The sequence below is a fragment of the Rhinichthys klamathensis genome, unplaced genomic scaffold (assembly GCF_029890125.1).
Source record: "Rhinichthys klamathensis goyatoka isolate OS25496 unplaced genomic scaffold, OSU_Roscu_1.1 h1tg000097l_1, whole genome shotgun sequence".
Taxonomy (NCBI): domain Eukaryota; kingdom Metazoa; phylum Chordata; class Actinopteri; order Cypriniformes; family Leuciscidae; genus Rhinichthys; species Rhinichthys klamathensis.
In genome coordinates this window covers 664,210-684,571 of record NW_026606636.1, presented here as the reverse complement: position 1 = coordinate 684,571, position 20,362 = coordinate 664,210, and the positions used below count along the sequence as shown (strand labels likewise).

The 20,362-nt window shown below is 37.4% G+C and overlaps 1 protein-coding gene across 1 annotated transcript in view; it reads right to left on the bottom strand.

The window, feature by feature from the left end:
- The window catches only part of spock1 (SPARC (osteonectin), cwcv and kazal like domains proteoglycan 1), a 212,839-nt gene that overhangs the window by 40,514 nt on the left and 151,963 nt on the right, over window positions 1-20,362 (bottom strand). Inside the window, exons 4-6 of the mRNA XM_056252612.1 lie at window positions 15,849-15,963; window positions 8,487-8,619; window positions 2,634-2,748 (exon numbers count right to left, since the gene is read on the bottom strand). Of these exons, the coding sequence (XP_056108587.1) occupies window positions 2,634-2,748; window positions 8,487-8,619; window positions 15,849-15,963 (363 nt within the window). The remainder of the gene's footprint in view (window positions 1-2,633; window positions 2,749-8,486; window positions 8,620-15,848; window positions 15,964-20,362) is intronic.

Here is a 20,362-nt window from a genome sequence, read left to right as displayed (position 1 = left end):
CCTCATAGTATCATTATTTCTGCGATGCAATATTTAAAATTATCATAGAAGTACTTGGATAAAAGTTTAAAGTTCAAATATGAACACTGATGTCTACGATAGCGATCAAAATCAGCTTTTGATAGAAACTTGGTGCTTAAAATAACGCATTTATTGATTATATTGATTTATTGTTATATTGTAAAAAAAATTTATTTGTTATTGAATCATCATTACCAACTATGCTTTTGGGAAACGCACCCGTTTAGTTCCTGTCTCTATGAAGCGCCTCCTTCCGAAGAGCACAATGTGTTCTGATTGGTTGGCTGGAGCAGTGAGTTGTGATTGGTCCATCGCTTGTATGGTATCTTTCAACATACATTCAAGCTTATTTCATGCAGTAGTAAAGAGGAAGAGATAAGCGGCTCTCATGCTTAAACTAAAAGATCGATCTAGGGATTTAAGAATCAATATCGCGATCATTAAAATGAAGATTAATTAATCTCAGATGTTCAAATAAGTATTCATCAGTATGAGTATAGAGTGATAAAATGAATGAAAAGCAGCTCAGATTATTTTATGAGAAATGAGTTCATATTGAGATTCCTGATTTCTGACAATGAGTGACTTATTTGGTCTCTTTTAGGAGAAACATCTTGGAGAGTAAAGAAAAAAAATCCAAATGTTTTCTTCATTTAATGTGAAAAACCTTAGATGTTAAAAATATTTCATTTGACATGTTTCTTTCCTCTGGGTAATAATACAACTGAACGTCACATTAACTCATCCATCGTGCCTCCATCGCTCTCTATCTCTCTTTGTGTTTCAATTCCTCCAGAAACCTTGTTCCTGTGATGTCCCCAAAACACTAAATTCATTATTCACTTTTACACACACACACACACACACAATAAAAAACTTCTTGTGTCTTGAGTGTTTTTCTTTCTCTGGGCTTTTTAATGTGTCTCTTACGGTTTGTTCAGACAGGCAGCAAAAATGTTTTGCCGTGTCCAGCTCAAATACATTTATTTTTCTGTAGTCTAAACAGCAAAAGCAAACTAAATGCCACTTTCACAAACCCAATCCAAACCACATGCACAGATTTTTGGAAAACAGTGTGGATATGGCATATGAAAAGCTCAAGAAGAAAGATTTTTTTAAAACTGATTTTAAAACTTTATGGCTTGAGTTGGTTCTTTTAAAGAGTTAACCCAAGTATGAACATCCAAATCATTCAGTCCTAAAATGCTTTTGCACTTAAAAGTCGTCAGAGTAAAAAGTAACCTAAGCCTATATATACACTACCGTTCAAAAGTTTGGGGTCGGTACGATTTTAAATACTTTTAAAAGAATTCTCTTCTGCTAACCATGGCTGCGCTTATTTGATTAAAAATACAACAAAAATCAGTTATAGTATTAAATATTATTCCAGTGTAAATCAGCTGTTTTCTGTGTGAATATATAGTAAAGTGTAATTTATTCCTGTGATCAAAGCTGAATTTTCAGCATCACCAGTGTCAGTGTCTTCAGTGTCAAATGATCCTTCACAAATCAGTATAATATGAGGATTTGATGCTCAAGAAACATTTATTATTATTATCAATGTTGAAACAGTTGTTGGTCTGTCAGTTGTAAAGTTTTTTTTTTTTTTTTTGGATTCTTTGATGAATAGGAAGTTCAAAAGACTTTTGTAACATTATAAATGTCGTTACTGTCACTTTCGATCAAATTAATTATTCCTTGATAAATAAAAGTATTGATTTCTTTCCTACAAAAAATAAAAATAAAATTCTCACTGACCCCAAACTTTTGAACGGTAGTGTATGTATATATATATATATATATATATATATATATATATATATATGTGTGTATACCTGCCGGCCTATTCATTAGGTACACCTGTTCAACTGCTTGTTAATGTATATCAGCCAATAACATTGCAGCAACTAAATGCATTTAGGCATGTTAACATGGACAAGACGATCTGCATCAGAATGGGGAAGAAAGCTGATTTAAGTGACTTTGAACATGACATGGTTGTTGGTGCCAGACGGGCTTGTCTGAGTGTTTCAGAAACTTCTGATCTACTGGGATTTTCACACACAATCATCTCTAGGGTTTACAGAGAATGATGTGAAAAAGAGAAAATATCCAGTGAGCCGCAGTTCTGTGGGAGAAAATGCCTTGTTGATGCCAGAGGTCAGAGGAGAATGACCAGACTAGTTCAGCTGATAAAGGCCACAGTGACTCAAAAAACCACTCTGAGCATCTCTGAACACACACCATGTTGAAGGTTGAAGCAGAAGAGCTACAGCAGCAGAAGACCAACACCAAACCGAGGCTGCGATTCACACGGGCTCACCAACATTAGACAATAGAAGATTGGAAAAGCGTTGCCTGGTCGGATGAGTCAAAGAGGTTCGGCTGACAAAAAAGTTTGGGAATCTCTGATATATAGAAACCAGGCAGAAATGCAGAATATATTGACATGAGTCAGAACAAATGGATCATTTCTAGTAAATGGATTTAAAACACAAACTGGATCTATGTGCAGTGTATAACAAGCTCTTGTCTTCATTTCTCCAGATTTAATCTCTGTTCAGACCGTTCACGGGTCCTTTCAGCATCCTAACAAACAGGAAATGACTCACCGTTCTTCTCTGTGTGTGATTTGATGACTTCCGGTCCTGGCAGGCAGGGACACGGCCCTTCACACTTCACAGAGATGCTCTTACTAGAGCTGCAGGCCTGGAATTCAAGTTTACACTGTGGAAGAACAGAGAGGATTCTGAGTCGTGAAGTTAGAGACATTATCACATTTAACCCGACCGTTGAGCTTTATCGCTCATGAGTGTTTCCAGAAAAATGATGACATGATTTTAGTTCCTTTGAAGTGAGGTGATTGTGTTCATCAGATCTAATCACACAGAGGCAGTGTAAAATCTGCAGTATTCTTTGGGATTTAATTAAAGATGATGTCAAGATTAGACTAAAAGACTAAAACGGTTTATTAAGTGTAATACTTAATTATTTTTCAAAGCAGACTCAATTAAACAAATAGCAGACAGTCCTGCTGATTAATATTGAGGCATGCGACCCCTCATGAAATGCTAAAAGTTTAAGCTTTTGGAATAGAATATTCTTGTCATTATTTCTTCTGTTAAATCTTATGTCAGCATCTGCTTCCATATTTAAGCTCAATCTTACCTCGTTTCCACCAAAAAAGAACTGGTTCGGAACTGGTGCTGGTTCAAAGTTGGTTCAACTTGCGAACCTTCTCAGAACCTGTTTGTTTTTCCACTGACTAGAGAGCCCAGCGAACGACGTCGTTACGTCACTGTGTACGTCGCCATACGTCTTAGCTTTCCCATTCCCGTCGTGTTGTTGTTCACAGTAACCCGCCCCCAGCCCCCGACGTAAGCATGACGTGGTAAAAGATAGGTTCTAGTCCAGCAAAGAGTTGGTGCCGCTTTGGAACCAATTTTCCTGGCCGAGAACCGGTTCTTTGGCTGTCGAAACACAAAGAACTGGTTCGCGAGTAGACACCGGCTCCGAACCGGCTGGTGGAAAAGGGGTATTTGTGTGTTAAGGACATTTGCTGCTGTGCTGATATTCATAATTCCATAATGAGAACTTTTCTGACAGTTTAAATGGGTCTGTAACATTTTCAATTCAAACTGAAGCGTGTTTATTAAAGGGGTCATATAATGGTACATGCACTTTTACAAGTTGATTGTACTGAAATGTGTGTTGGCAGTGCCTGTACACAACCATCATATAATGAAAAAAATCCATCCAGTATTTTTGTTTTAATCTCCTTATATGTTTTCCCCTGTCTCAAATCGAGCCGTTCGAGCCTGTGACGTCACACGCTCGCACGCCCCTCCCACGATTGTTGATTGACAGCAGCGTTTCAACACAGACCCGCCCTCGCTCATGAGGGAGCTGTCAATCATAGTCTGCGCGGACCGGCGCGGTCATTGTTGATATGCTGGAGCGCTGTCTATGAGCAGAATGGCGTCTAAGCGATTGTGGTGTTCTGTTCTTGGGTGTAATAACGAACACAGCAGTCATTTTAATGTTCCTAAATCTGAACCGCTGAAGACGCAGTGGCTGAGTTTGTTTTCGAAGGGAATATTCCCCACGAGCAACGTCAATGCTCTCATGTTTGCGCAAATCATTTCTCACACCAGACTGCTTTATAAACGAGGATCAGTATAAAGCTGGATTTGCTAAGAAGCTGCTCATGAAAAAAGGATCAGTACCAGCTATTCGTGTTCCTGCTGAACCTCTAGAACAACTGAAGTGAGTGTAACGTTTTTTTAAACTTTATATTTATATTAATCTTTGCAAATCGCTAGCTGCACGCTTCACAATGAATGCGTCTAAGGTTTACACTCAGGGTACATTACGGCATGTTTTCTATGTATGATGTTCTCAATATAATTCATAATCCCACGTTTATACTGAACAACGCGTTATGGTTATTGTGTTATTGAGTTACAAATGGTGTACGCACAGAACAGAGAGGCGGGGTGAGCAAATCTCATTATCATTTAAAGTCATATGCACTGAAACGGCGTGCTGAAAACAGAGCTGTTTTTGACCAGGTAAAATAAGTGTTTTCTTACAATACTAATGAGATTTTTTAATTAAAGTATATTACAAACTTTTAATTTAGACCCTAAAGAATCATACTAGCTTGTACAAAAATGGCATTATATGACCCCTTTAAAACAAAGTAAACTCGGGCAATACACAACAAAGGTAATATCATATCATGTTTCATATTATGAAACAGCGTGCTACACACGAACAATATCAGACCAAGAGCTGAATACAAGGAGGAACTTACATTACATACATAACTAAATACAGCTAAATGAATGTCCATGACAACTGATTAGTGGCGGGAAACTAAAATGAAACTAATACTAACTAAATGTGACAGGGTCATGAACTGCTTTATTTTATTTTTTTATTTTATTTATATTTATAATGTTCTCTGAGGTCCACTTATAATGTTATAAAGATTAAAGTAAAAATTAAAAAATTAAATTGTAACACTTTACAATAAGGTTCATTTATTAAACATTAGTTTATGTATTAACTAACATGAACTAACCATGAGCAATACATTTGTTACTCTTTTTGTTAATCTTTGTTAACGTTAGTTAATACAAATCCAGCTGTTCAATGTTTGTTCATGTTAGTTCACAGTGCATTAACTAATGTTAACAAGATTTTAATAAAGTATTAGTAAATGTTGAAATCAACATTAACAAAGATGAACAAATGCTGAAGAAGTGTTGTTCATTCCTAGTTAATGTAAACTAATGTAGTTAACTAATGAACCTTGTTGTAAAGTGTTACCAATTAAATTTTAAATCCGTTTGAGCCACATTCAAGACTTGGAAGTAATACACCAACTGATATGATTGGGTAACAGTTTTGCATATTTCAATTTGCAATTGTTTTGAAAACTTCTAATGTTGAATTCTAATCTTGTTACATAGCTGAAACATTTGCCAGCAATGTGTATTACACATATGCTTTATAATTATTGGTTGTGGCAAATAAAGTTTAAGTACTTGGAGTTACCACAGTTATAATTTACAAAGGATGACAAACGGTGTTACATGTAAATGGAATTATGAATGAATATACCATTGTTTGTCCCACTGTCGTTCTCATAGGCTATTCATAGTTCATCCTTTTCGATAAAGTGAAAAACGTATGCATTGTCATTTGCAGTGTCGTGTTTTAAATATAATAAAACGTGTTGTAATGTCTTACTGATGACAAAACAGAAGATGTCGCTCAATTAAGCTTTTATTCAGGATTACAGCGAATGACTTAGATCAAAACAATAACAAAAGCAGCGTTCTCAACGTGCTTACTTACGTATCCAATAATACAGCGCATTAACCTGATAAATGTCGAAGCAAAGCCATCACAGCTATACAGTTTGACTGCTGCACTACAGTATACTCCGTACATATCAAACGATCTGTAACAGACAAAGCAATAGTGGCACATGGTAAAAACCCTTTCACTCACACTTGTGTGTTGAGACATAACTGTTGGATCTTTTATTTTCAGTCTCTCTGAAAAGCCTGCGCTGAATGGTGTCTTGTTTAGAAAAGAATCCACAGTAAAATGAAGCGATCAAACGAACAGTGTCTTAATGATTTGATCGGAACTTCGTTAAAAATAAAGTTCATCCGATACACTTTTAGGATCACAAGGATGGAACCTAGAAACTTGGTACTTCAAAACATCTTGCAATCCTCTGTGGTTTTGTTGCTCAAGTAATCCTGTGTTTGTGTCTGTCTCGGCAAACCGGTAGGCGGAGCTAAAGAGGCAATGATGTAGAAGTAGGTGTTGATCTTCTGCAGAGGCGGTCTTTCCTCGCACTATAATAATACGTAATAATGTGACAGAATCCGAAACAAGACGATTTCTGAGCTAGGTTTCAAAAAAAGTTGTTTTTGGACTAACGAGGAGGTTTTGAGTTCTGAAACTTACAGGATATTTTTATAGTACAATGAACTCTCATAGTATATTGACCTCTCAAGGACAATTTGATTTGGCAGTTCATGACTCCTTTAAGACCTGTATCTAATTTTAACACTGAAAAGGTATTTTGTTCAGTAAAGAGGGCTATTCTGTGCTTCAGATGAACACAAATGCATTCAGAGAATAAATGAATCACATCTGTCAGCGAAAAATCTTGACGTCTGTTTTTGACATACTCAGCTTATAATACATGCAAACAGAACATTTACAAATCATTTTATTTACTACATGTGAGTTTTCAGTGGATTGTGTGAATCTACTCTTCCTGAAACACCACCAACACACTTGTAACGTGGTGCGGTTGAAGCAGAGAAGAGGCTGGATCCAAGTGCAGCACACGCTTTATTTAACAGACAGACTACAAACTATAAAGACTAGACTGGATACAAGACTCAGGAACAGGATACAGGAACAACCAACACTAGCGTTAAACATTAAACAAGAACTCACAAAGACAAGGCTGAAACACAAGGCTTAAATAATCAGGGACAAACGAGCTAGACACGATAACAAGGGGGCGTGAGAAATCAGAAACACCTGGGATAACTAATAGACAAGACAGGGAACCAAAGAATATGACAGGACACAAACCCACATCGTGACAACACTATATATCCGCCCGTCCGTTCGTCCATTCATCTATTTGTAGTTAAATAAAAACACTACAAAAAACTCTGCAATATATGTATATAGCTTGATTTTATTATTTTTATTTTATTTAATATGCTAGTTTTCTATTTGTCTAGTTCCCGTTTGTTTCAATGATGTATAAAGTTTTAATTTTGGGTTTTCTTATGAAAATTACTGTCCATGGATGTTTTTGTTTATTATAATCTTTCTCTGTATAATGTATTCTAAATCTAGCTATCTATTCATCTGTCTAGATGTAGTTAAATACAGTAACAAAAAAAAAAAAAAAAAGTCTGCATCAGGGTAATTACAGCATAGCTTGAAAATGTTTATTTTATTTTGTATGATGGTTTTCTATTTTTAATGGTGCATAAATATTTAATTTTGGTATTTAATCTTATTTTGTATGCTGGTTTTATTTCAGTTTAGTTTCAGATTGTTTTATTATTCTTTTGTTTCTTGTTACACTAATAAGAATTACAGTTTTTTTTTCCATGGATGTGTTCATTTATGATAATCTTTATCTATATAGTGTTAGTGATTCTCCAGCTGAAAATATCAGAAGCTGCCCAATAAGAGCAGTCCAAATATTTTCCGTGTCATGCTGTTCATTTCTCTATCTGTCCAAACCCTCTCCTCTATCTGTTCAAACTGAGTCTCTCTCTCTCTCACTCCATCTCTCACATCTGATTTAATTCTGGCTGAAGGGAAGGAAATGGAGTGGGTGGGGTTAAAGCAGTGAGGTCATAGACGGGAGGCACAGGTTGGGCTGGAGGTTCAGGTTTTTCTCTCTGCTCTTAAGGGGAGATTGCGCAGGACTCAAGAATCCAATATCAACAGCGGACACAGTTCATCCACCTAACCATCCATCACCAAACACGGCATCATTTACACCAGGAGAGAGAGAGAGCTGCGCGCTGATATTGGAATTTAAAGGTGACTCTTTCCTCATTGGGACACAATGATCCTGCGTCTGATGGTGTTCAGGTTAAATTCCTGAGATCAGATTGAACTCTGGATTCATAAAACATTCTTAAGAATAAAATTTTAAATAAATGATTTCTTCTTATATTCTAACTTAAAGACATTATGAAATCAAAATGGATATTTTTCCTTGTTGTAGAAGTCACTCAAATACACGTCACAGTAGGGGACTCACACAACTTCCATTTCATGCCAACTTTAAATATATTTAAGAATATTTTGTATTCCAAAAAAAAAAACGTTTCTTAAAGTCGGCATGAAACAGATATTCTTAAAAACATATTTGAGAACTTCTTCTATGAATATCTCACCTTTGAGGAGTATGTGTGTCCATCCGAGCCACACACTGAGTCGGAGTGAACTACAGGACATGGCCTACATTTCCCATGATTCATAGCTCCCATCCAACGCTTATGGGGAAGATTTCCGTTCCTGGGTTTAACACTAAAGAAAGGAAGAGAGAGAATGAGTGGGAAGTGTCACAAATGAAGGCATATATTTGTTTATTTTGATATCAGAACACAGATTCAATCCTCAGAAAACTTTCCAGTAGAAAAATGTGTTATTTAGTAACTGATTTGGATTTCTATATAATTTATGTAATGTAAGCCATGAAAATTCATCAATTAATTTTTTTTTGTAATTATATACAGTACGACACATTTAATTATTTAATACACGGTCAAATTAAACATTTATCTACAGTTTATAACTATAATAAACCGATTATGTTTACACAATCTAATATATGTGTGTGTGTGTGTATATATATATACCCTCTCTCACACACACACACACACACACACACACACACACACACACACACACACACACACACACACACACACACACACACACACACACACACACACACACACACATACATATTATTAAATACAATTTGAAAAATAAATATTTAAAAACATTTAAAATAGAAATATAAAGGAATATTTAAAAAAGTGTATTTTTTGCATTCTAATACATTAAATCCTTTTTTAAATGTTTAATTTTATCCCTCTATTAAATGTGTCCTTGTATCCCTTTAGATTTTGTATTTTGCTACTAAATATTTTAAAATAGGTGCACATGATGTGCTACATGGGAAAAGAGTAAGTGTCAAGCCCTAACTAGCATGCTAAGTTAGCTCTGATTATCTGCAGTCTTGTGCCAACAGCCCAATCAAGATTTGACAGACATTACAAACACCTAGCGGTCGAATCTGAGGGTAATCGGATTTTATGAGGAGATCAAATCTTACACAGCACTGGCTGATCAGATATCACACACATATCACGACATGACAAAAGACGTCTATAATGTCACTCCTGTTCACAGTCAAAATGTCAATATCTCATATAAAGCGTGAAGTCTGATCATCTGAAGGAGATAAACAAACATGATCACTGTCTGTGTCTCACAGGTGACAGAAGCACTTTAACAGATGAGTGACAATATCAGAGATTTGATAAACGGGTATGTTTGTTTGTGGTCAGCTTTTACAATACCGTTTTGATTTTAAAGGGGTGGTAAAGTATGATTTCACTTTTCTAACTTTAGTTAGTGTGAAATGTTGCTGTTTGAGCATAAACAACATTATCAAAGTTACAACGCTCAAAGTTCAAAGCAAAGGAAGATATTTGCTTTTAAAGAAAAGGACTACAACAAACGGCTGGTAGGGACTACACAACATTACTCCTGGGTTAGTGACATCAGCAACCCTAGAATGTACATAAACCCCGCCCCCGGGAACACGCAGTTTAAAGTAAATCTTTGATGTAAACTCTTGCCAAGGTTTTAATGGTGCACTGCTTAGTAAATGTTTATAATGTGTTAAAAACGTAACGTATTAAACAGGAGACATGCATCGATTTTTTAGTTTTGTCGACTGTATTCAGGTTTCAGCAGTTCTCAGCTCAGCACACACAGGCCTATGACGGTTCTCTAGTCAAGAACTGGTTGTTGCAGTTCTTAAAACCAGTACAGAACCGAGAACTGTTTCTTTCGGACACGTTCGATACGGAGAACCGATGAGCTGGAGATACTGTGCATGCGTGATAACACCGTCTCTAAACAAAACTTTATTTCGGCCAACTGATGCTGTGCTGATACATGAGCACGCAGCACGGGTGAACCGAGGACTTAAATGAGGGGCCGAATTCGGCAAAATGTAAGTTTATTTAATAACAAATAGAATGATGAAGACCATTTATGCACTTTATATCTTTAAGACATGTAAAACATCCGCGTTTGCACATCGCCTGTAGGCTGGGTTCGTTTGCAAAACGTAAATTTAAGAAACTTATCCAATATGATAATGACAATGAGTACTATTATTTATACCATGAGTTATGATTACAAATGCCTTTAATTTAAAGTATTTTTATCCGCCGGGGTGATAGAATTGACGTCATTACGTGATGACGTAAAAGAACTGGTGAACCGGTTCATTGAAACGAACTGTCCGAAAGAACCGGTTCGCGGAAAAGAACCGGACTTCCCATCACTACACACAAGAGCTCTTGAAACCCCGCCCTCTGCAGCAGCTCATTTGCATTTAAAGGGCCAGGCACAAAACGGTGCGTTTTTGCAAAGCCTCAAAAAGTGACAACTTTAACATGCTATATAAAAATATCTGTGGGGTATTTTGTCCTAAAACTTCTCACACACACTCTGGGGACATCAGAGATTTATTTTACATCTTGTGAAAATGGCATTTTACCACCCTTTTAAAAGAAGGCTCTTATGCTCACCAAAGCCTCATTTATTTGATTAAAATAATATTGTGGAAATAGTATTACAATTTAAATGAACTGTTTTCTGTAATAATATATTTTAAAATGTAATTTAATCCTGTGATGCAAAGCCGAATTTTCAGCATCATTACCACAGCCTTCGGTGTCACATGACAATATATACACAGTATATACACATTTTAATATGCACAATACAGTACAAAATAAAGTATACACATAATAGCATGTTTTTTTTTACAGTTAAGATGTGTAGAAGTGTTAGAAGTGTATGATGTGTCTAGTCCAGAGAAGTGCTGTGTTGGTGGTTATGGGGTTTTTGGTATTGAGGGGCCATTAGTTAAGTGTTCAGAAGTCTAATGGCCTGTGGGAAGAAACGGTCTCTTAGCCAGCTGGTGCGGGACCGTCTGCCTGTCCAAGGCTGGGGTGGCTGGAGTCACAGATGATCCTCCACACTTTCCTCATACACAGCCTGGTGTAGATGTTCTGGAGGGTGGACAACAATGTGACGGGCTGTCCGGATGCTCTCTACGGTGCAGGTGTAGAATAAGCTGAGGATGCGGGGGCTCATTCCAAACTTCCTTAGCCTTCTATCTTCTATCAAGGCTACCCTCTTCTATCTTCTAGCCGTCCTATCCTTCTTCACCACTGCCTCTGTGTGCAGCAACCATGTCCTTGGTGTTGAGGATGCCAAGGAATTTGAAGTGGCTGAACCTCTCCACTGGTGTGCTGTTGATGGTGATGGGGATGTGTCCTGTATCCTGGAATCCACTACTAACATTTTGGTCCTTTTGACATTGAGGGAGAGGTTGTTCTCCTGGCACCAATGAGTCGAGGCGTTCACCTCCCCCTTGTAGGCCGTCTCATTGTATTGTCGCCGGTGATCAGTCCTACTACAGTCGTATCGTCAGCGAATTTGAAGATGGTATTAGAGCTGTGTGTGTCATTGGGGAGGAGGTCCTTGGGGAGGAGGTCTTGTTACCCATTCTGACTACTTGGCATCTGCCTGACAGGAAATTCAGTTTCCAGCTGCACCGAGAACTGTTCAGGCCCAGAGCCTAGAGTTTGCTGTCAAGTTTGGAGGGCACTATGGTGTTGAATGCTGAACTGTAGTCTACAAAAGCATTCTCACATATGTGTTCCTTTAGGTTTTCTAGCAGTGTGTAATGTATGACATTATCAGTAGAGCAATTGCCACGGTATGCAAACTGCAGTGTGTCCAGTTTGGCAGGCAGCACAGAACAGATGTAGTTTCTGATCAGCCTTTTGAAGCATTTACTAATAATAGGGGTTAGAGCAATAGCCCGCCAGTCATTTAAGCATGTGATTTTAGTTTGGGTACAGGCACGATGAAGGACGTTTTGAAGCATGTGGGCACCACAGATAAGAAGAGGAAGAGATTGAAAATGTCTGTAAAACATCCACTAACTGGTGCTCGAATGGTTTGAGTATGCGACTCGGGATGCTGTCTGGACTCTGTGGATATTCACCTGATGGAAGGATCAGGTTACATCCGCTAAAGAGACTGTGAAAGAACTAACCGGGAGAACTTCTCGTGACGGTGGTGTTATGTCCTTCGAACCGAGTGTAGAAATGATTTAGCTCGTCCGTGCAAATCGTGATATATATATTTTTTTAGGATACTTTGATGAATAGAAAGTTCAAAAGAACAGCATTTATTTGAAACAGAAATCTTTTGTGACATAATGTACATATGTCTACTGCCACTTTTGATCAATTGAATGCATCCTTGAATTTATAAAAATATTACATTTCTTTACAAATCTTTCTTTTCTGTTTTTCTATTTTATTCATTATATATAAAGGATAACCAGAGTTGTCTCATGTCATCTTGAAGGGGTTTATGTTCTGCTAATAACCAGCTGACTGTACATTTTCTCACTTATTACACAACTGCGTACAAACCAAATAAGCGGACATGAAATATTGATTTGAGTTTAAATTATTTTATTACGTGAGGAGAAAGAGAGTATGGATTGATATGATTTTAAACTAGCACAGCTATTTAGGAAATCATTTAAAGGGGACAATGGCCAAGCGGCTACAGTTTAGCATCATTATACAAAAACATTGGCCGAATGCTCCCGGTGACCAATCACAGTCGTGTCCTCCAGAGAGCTGTGTAATAAGCTGAACTCGCTCCCAGTGCTTCTGAACCCATCCGCCAAATTCACAAACATTATTGACTGATCATGAGGAGAATTTGTATCTGGTCACTATGAAGTGCTCATCTTCAGCCGACGCTTTTAAAGTCTACGTACTGAACTGCTGGATAATGGAGTGAGATACTGTATAATGGAGTGTATTACAGCACATTATTGTGCATTACATTATCTGTAATTGACACTTCATTGCATTATATTGAAGTGTATTTGGAAGTGGAAATTACACTGCTGTGTTGGATCTGTTCTCAAATCAGTCTTACAGCAGAAATACAGTCTATTCATACAACCAGCATGAGTCTCTTCTTCATATACACTTCAATTAAAATCTCATCACTAATGGTTAAAACTCGTGTTACGCATAATGGTGCATGTCAGGCCCAGCATTAGGGGGGTACTTTAAAGGCTACTTTTATTATTAATCACATCACTGCATTACCGAGGTTCTGCGATGATAATAAAAGATGTTAGATTAGTTTACTCCTTAAAACTTACTCAAACAACAAATTGTTTAACACGAAATACTTCTCTTTTCATTTTTTTTCACCACATATGGGCCACAAGAGAAATATTAAGAAAATAAGTTAAGACAGTCATAACGTTATCAGAACCTGTTGAAGTAGACTCAGCTCTCCTCGTCTCACTATGTGCCGTTAATCAAAGACTATAGATATACAAAGAAGGTGCACTCCTATTACTTATGAATGGGAGAAACTGCAAGGGAGCACACTAGATATTAGACCAGAGCCGAGGCCTGTATGGAAACTGCAGAGTTTGTTTATTTTTCAGTTAATTTGATAATGCTTTAACACTACCAATATCAGCTCCTTTTAACACTTTGTACCAGATCCATTTAACTGATTTTCCTCAACAATTAGTGTAGAAACAGTGAAAAGTTTGGAGATTCCATGTGAGTCTTCTTATGATTTATTAACGTGTTATTTTGTTGTGCATAATCTAGCAGTGCTCTTCATGCATTATGTACTGCAGTGTTTTAAGGTGTGAATTAATGATCAGAAGCGGAAGCTACACCTCATGTGCTGGTCATTAATGATAGATTGACCAATGCAGCGATAAATCCTAGGGAAAGCATTATCACCCGCTCGCAGTGTGCTTGGCTTTCTAATCGGATCAGCATGTTGTTATTTCTAAGGGAGATGTGATATTTGCCTTGCCAGCATGCTCTTTGTGTTCGCATATGTAAGAGGGCGTTAGTAATTTAGCTTCGTAAACTCTTGGACCAGCTCTAATGGCCATTACACAATTCATATTTGTTTGACCAAACATAAAGAGGGCGGAGTCAAGAGGCCGGAATGACATTCCCTCAATGTTCCGCTGTCACTATGACAACGACTCACAACAGACACCAATAGAATGTTAATGTGACCCTGGAGAAGCGGAGCAGCTTCCCGAGTGTAAATACCTCAGAGGCCGATTAAACACAAGGACACATGCTCATTTATCTAGTGCTTAGAACTCATTTGTAATCATGGTTATGGAATAATTGGTCAAGAATTAGGCTAGTGAGAAACACTTTGAGCTTCCAGTTTGACTAGTTAAGTTAGTTTGTTCTGGTAAAAGATTCATCAACTGCACCAAACAGCTGTTCAGCAGGGGGAAATTAGTCTAAAAACTGTATAAAAGAAAATAAAAATTTATTGATTAAAATTAATAATAACAAATGGTAACACTTTACAATAAGGTTTCATTTGATAACATTAGTTAAATACATTAGTTACCATGAACTAACAATTCTACTTAGTTAATTTTCTAATACATTATTAAAATCAAAAGTTGTATCTTGTATCAGTAGCATTAAAGGTTCTCTAAGCGATCCTGGGTGACGTCACTTCTTGTTGACGTTCGAACTATTGTCAAACAAAACGGAGGCTAGCTAGACCCTCCCTCCTCCTCATCTGCACACTAACCCCCCAAACCCCTCCCCCAAACCCTTCTTGTCGGTCATTGGCTGGAACAGTTTGTTATGTTTTGGGGAGCGGGTCGCTGCAGTTTGTTTTTGGTGCTGTTTGTGAAGCATGGGCTGTCTACAGAGATCGCGTTTCTTTACAGTGTGTTCAGGGGACAGGCAGCCAGCGGATAGTGAGGAGATGTTTGCTGTATGTGACAAAAAATGTTTTGGCCTAAAAAACACATGACATCGCTTAGAGCACCTTTAACAAAGATTAATAAATATTGTAACAAATGTATTGCTCGTTTTTAGTTAATGTTAGTCGGTGCATTAACGAATGGTAACTATCACTACTTGGTGTAAAGTGGTAGCAAAAAATATTAAAATAAATAAATACATTTAAATAAAAAATAATGCATCTAACAGCAAAGTACTATAGTGAGAACAATACATACATATATATATATATATATACAATACAAAATATTTTCCATTTATTTATGTTTTTTTTGTATAATTTTAGTTTTTCACTGTATAAATTAGGTCTTTATACATGAAAATATGTGGCTGCCTTATATTTCCTAATATTAGGATGAGGTCCCTCACATGAGAATTATCATATTTAGGGGTTTGTAGCATCTAAAAGATTTAAAACCCTTGCCCTAGCAACCACCCAAAAAACCTCAGCAACTACATAGCAACCACTCCGTAAGGCATATAACTGTTGCCAAACTGAATAACCTTTAAACTAGACAAATGTTTATTTTCTAGTTGATTAAACAGTCTGTACCATTCTACCTTCCTCCATCTCAGCACCCACACCTGTCTTACCTGTGCTGTGCTGGTTTGTGATTGGTGCAGATGGCCGTCTGGAAGTCGTGGCTCACACACACTTTGTGAGGAGGGCAGCGAACCTTCAGACAGGGGTCTTTAGTGCTGTCCAGCCCTGAAAAACAGAGAAAGACTTCATTTAATATGATAAAACTAAATCTTTCTGGGCCTAAAACCAGCCTTTATTTCATCTGATATCTGATATGTGTTTATGTCTCTCTCAAACACACACACACACGCACACACTCTCTCATCTTTTATATTCATGTTCTTTTGTTTTGTTTTTTTCTCTCCAGGAAAGAAAAACAGAGTAGATTCAGTCAGATGGCATGAAAGGAAGCGAGAGAATCTGATGGAGGAGAGGAGAGCTTTACTCTGGCAAACACACAGGAGAAACAATGCAGCAGCCTTCTGGCAAATGTTTTATCATCTCACACACACACACACACTCACTGCGCTGACTTTGAGCAATAGCTCAGTGTAAACACTTCCTGACAAATGGAGGACGAGGAGAAACACTGTCTCGCGCTCTGCCATCTTTTCCTCTTTCGCACAGGTAATGTAGTTCCTCCAGCAGGAAGTAGGAGGATGAGGAGGAATAGCGCGTGTGCGGAGATCATTACGAGAACTCGTGAGACATTCATCTCTGTCAGGAAACATTAAACACACACGTTTCTCAGCCATCTATTACAGAGCAAATTCAGTACAGTATACAGTATAGCGCTGCTGCTTGTGTGTGTGTGACACTGAATCACACAGGTGGGTTTAACAGAGGTCAAACACTCCATCACTCCCTCTGACCTTCACATGTCTATGTGTGTGTTCATCGGGGAAGTTTGATGCCAACCTGCTGTTCGTCTGGAGCGCAGCCATGCCAACTGGCCTTCAATACAGCACAGCACACACACACACACACACACACACACACACAGTCGATTTACAGCTCTTATCACTCCTGCTAACGTAGTAAGTACCTCATAATTAAAAGGATAGTTCTACCTTATGTTGTGTTAAACCTGTGTGACTTTCTTCATGTAGTAGTGTGGGATCTCCCCTTCATTTGGTTATCCTTTTATGGGAACATGGGTGGGTGTATGATGATTATGATGATTCTGGCTTGATTTTCTTTTTTCCTTTTTTTTTATTGGACAACACGTCTGTCTTTTCATTGTACCACTGAACCTGTGTTCCTTTTGTATTTCCTTGGGTGCAAATCCCAGGGTCATTGTCATCTGAATCTAACCATACAAGTATCGCTCTGCTCACATTCACAAAAGATGTTACAGTGATGCAGCAAAACATTGATATAACAAAACAATGATGTGAAATGACAAAACCACTATATGATGACACAATGAAACAATGATACGGATGGTTAGTATGACCCAACAGCAGGACACTGTATATACAAAAGATCAGTTCCAATTTGAAGCTTGTGACATATAAACATGTACATCAACCCACTTTATTTAGCGCATCTTTATTTAGTGCATCCATCACTTTATTTAACGTTCATGTAAACACTATGTTCAGATTTATCAATTGGAATGACATTCAAATGTAGTTAATGATAAATCCAACAATACAATGAAACAATGGAACATTGTCACAACGAAACAATACAAAACAATAATAAAACACAATAATACAGTGATACAATGAAAGCAGACAGTGACCAGGGGCTGCAGTTTAAGATTAAAAAGCATCATAACATCCATCTTTATGACCCATGCTCTTTATTCCAGGTCTTCTGAAGTCATATGATAGTTTTGTGTGAGTAACAGACCAATATTTAACATATTATTGACTGAAAATGGGGTCATTAAGTCAAAAGGCCTGTTAGAACCAACAATGTTTGACATCATTTACTTCCAACCTTGTTCCAGTGCCATATTTGAATATGCAAATGAGAAACGGGAGAGATTTACAGTGATTAATGATTTAAAGTTCAGTCTGTTCCTCACAGAAAGCATGACTCCAGAAGACTTGAATATAGTGCACACAGTAAGTCATATAAACGTACTAATGTACATGCCTTTATTGATGGAGTTTAGGCCTCTCTCAACCCTGTGACAGATGGAATGATTTGATATTTTCCTGCATATGGGATTCAGCCGGTGAGGGCGATGAGAGATGGAAGGAAACGAGAGATGAGGCGCTGGGAGCGTGTCGGAGGGGAAGTGAGGACACGCTTTAGCAGCGGACACACACACACATAGCATATAGTGATTGGATTCTGTCTGAAGGACGTTTTGCTTTCGTGTTTTAGTTTTTGCATAACTGAGTGTGTGTGTGTGTGCAGTTAGCAGGAGGTTTAATGAGGTGAATCTCACAGAAACACGTCCTGATCGAATTTGACCACGTTCAAAATAAAATAATTAATAAAATATATTCGCATAAAGAAAACGAAGGGACCATTTATATTTTTTGGGATTTATATCTTAATTTTTTTATAAGTATAAAAACGAATAAAATTATGTAATTTCCTAAAAATAAATATAATTTCAATTCGTCACGATTCCTCTATCTCTGTGTGTGAAATGACTTTTGTTTCGATATCCTTTTGTCTTCTATTGCCAGTGTTTAGTTCCCATGTCTTTAGTTCCTGTTTCCCTTGTCTCCATTGCTGTCTTATTAGTTATCCTGGTTTATCTCCATGTCAACTAATCGCCAAAACCTGTCCTTAATTCAGTCTATTTTCATCTTTTGTATTTATACCCTCAGTCTTCATCTGGTTTCATGCAGGTGTTTTATGTATGTTTCCTGGTGTTTATTAAATGTTATTTCATCGTTCATCTGCGTCAAGCATCTTTGTCTGGATTATCATATCAAGTCAGCGCATGACACACAAACACACACGATACAAAATAGCATTAAAAATGAGTATTGATCTAGTGAGGTGAGAGGACATGTAAGGTGAGTAAATGTACAGGTATACATGTACAGCATAGTGATGCATTCCTCTTGTTACTACAGTGTATTCTTTCATTTTGTTCTGTCGTTTTTCTATTACAACAGAAAACAGGCCATTCATATTCAGAGACGAACTCCAAACACCCTCACTGCAGGGTACGAACGCGTGTGTCGAAGAGGGAATGAAAATAAGAAAGTGTGATAGATCCCGACTGATAAATGTGAGATGAGAGCGAGAGAGAGAGAGGGAGGAAGGGGGATATTTACCTCTTCACGCTTTTCAATTCCTGGCCTGAATGAACAAATTCAGTTCCTGTTTAACCAAGCAGTCAATCCAAATCAACAAACAGCGCACGATGTACACACTTCGGCCATGTTTAAAATGAAATACTGCACAAAATATACTGTATACTGAGCACTGTTTATTAAAAATAGCATGTGCAACTATGCATTGCAATAATGATATCCGTTTCAAATAGCAGTTCATACATTGCATGTTTAATTCAGTAGGTGGCAGTTAATCATCCTCAAACACCATTAGTTTGCATTTCTAACTCACCGTTATTCTGCATTTTAACACAAATTTGTGTAAAAATAGTCAAAATTTTGGCATACACATCAAATGAGTGACATATAAGAACGACATATTTACAAATTTGTGATTGGTATTATTAATATTTCATTGCTGGACTTGACCATAATTGATGAACTTTACAGAGTTATTGAACTGAACTGAATGGAGCTGCTTTACAGCAGAATTTCTATTTGTCTCATATTTGATGAAGTTTGGATACTAATTCTATTATTATCCTATCTATTATGTGAAGCTGCTTTAAAACATTCTGTATTGTATAAAGCACTGTAGAATTAAAGGTGACTTGACGTTGCATTGTGGGATAAAGTATCTCAACAGGATGTGCACCAATGTTGCACACTGCACATTTTGTCAAATGCAATCAATATGCAACGGTATTTCATGCATAAGCATACAGTGCAAAGTATATATACTACACATTGTAGAAATAGCACTAATAGCATCCAATTTCATTCCTCTTTTCTTGTCTACGACCGACTGTCCACATTTATCTTCGTCTGGTGTGCTTTACAACAGGACTGAGTGATGAAGAATTCATTTAGCTGAAAAATAAAAGCCGTCCACGCTGGTTTATTCGATGGGTGATTCCTCCTCTATCATATGTCTCTCGTGACATCGCTATGGAAACCCGCCTCCCCTCAGGGCCACAAGTTTTATCATTTTTATGGGCTGAATTAAAAGAGAGAGAGAGAGAGAGAGAGAGAGAGAGAGAGAGAGAGAGAGAGAGAGAGAGAGAGAGAGAGAGAGAGAGAGAGAGAGAGAGAGAGAGAGAGAGAGAGAGAAATATGCTCATAAACAGCCATGATTTGATAGCCAGTAAATTAATCCTATAAATGTGCAACATTGGCTCCATATATATATCGTTTTACAGCTGCCTGTGTGCATGTGTGTGTGTGTGTGTGCATGTGTGTGCTTTTCCAGTAGTATATACCTATTACACTTTAACATTATAGTTCTTTCCTTCATGATGGATTTTTGACAATCTACTAACACTGCATGAGTAAAA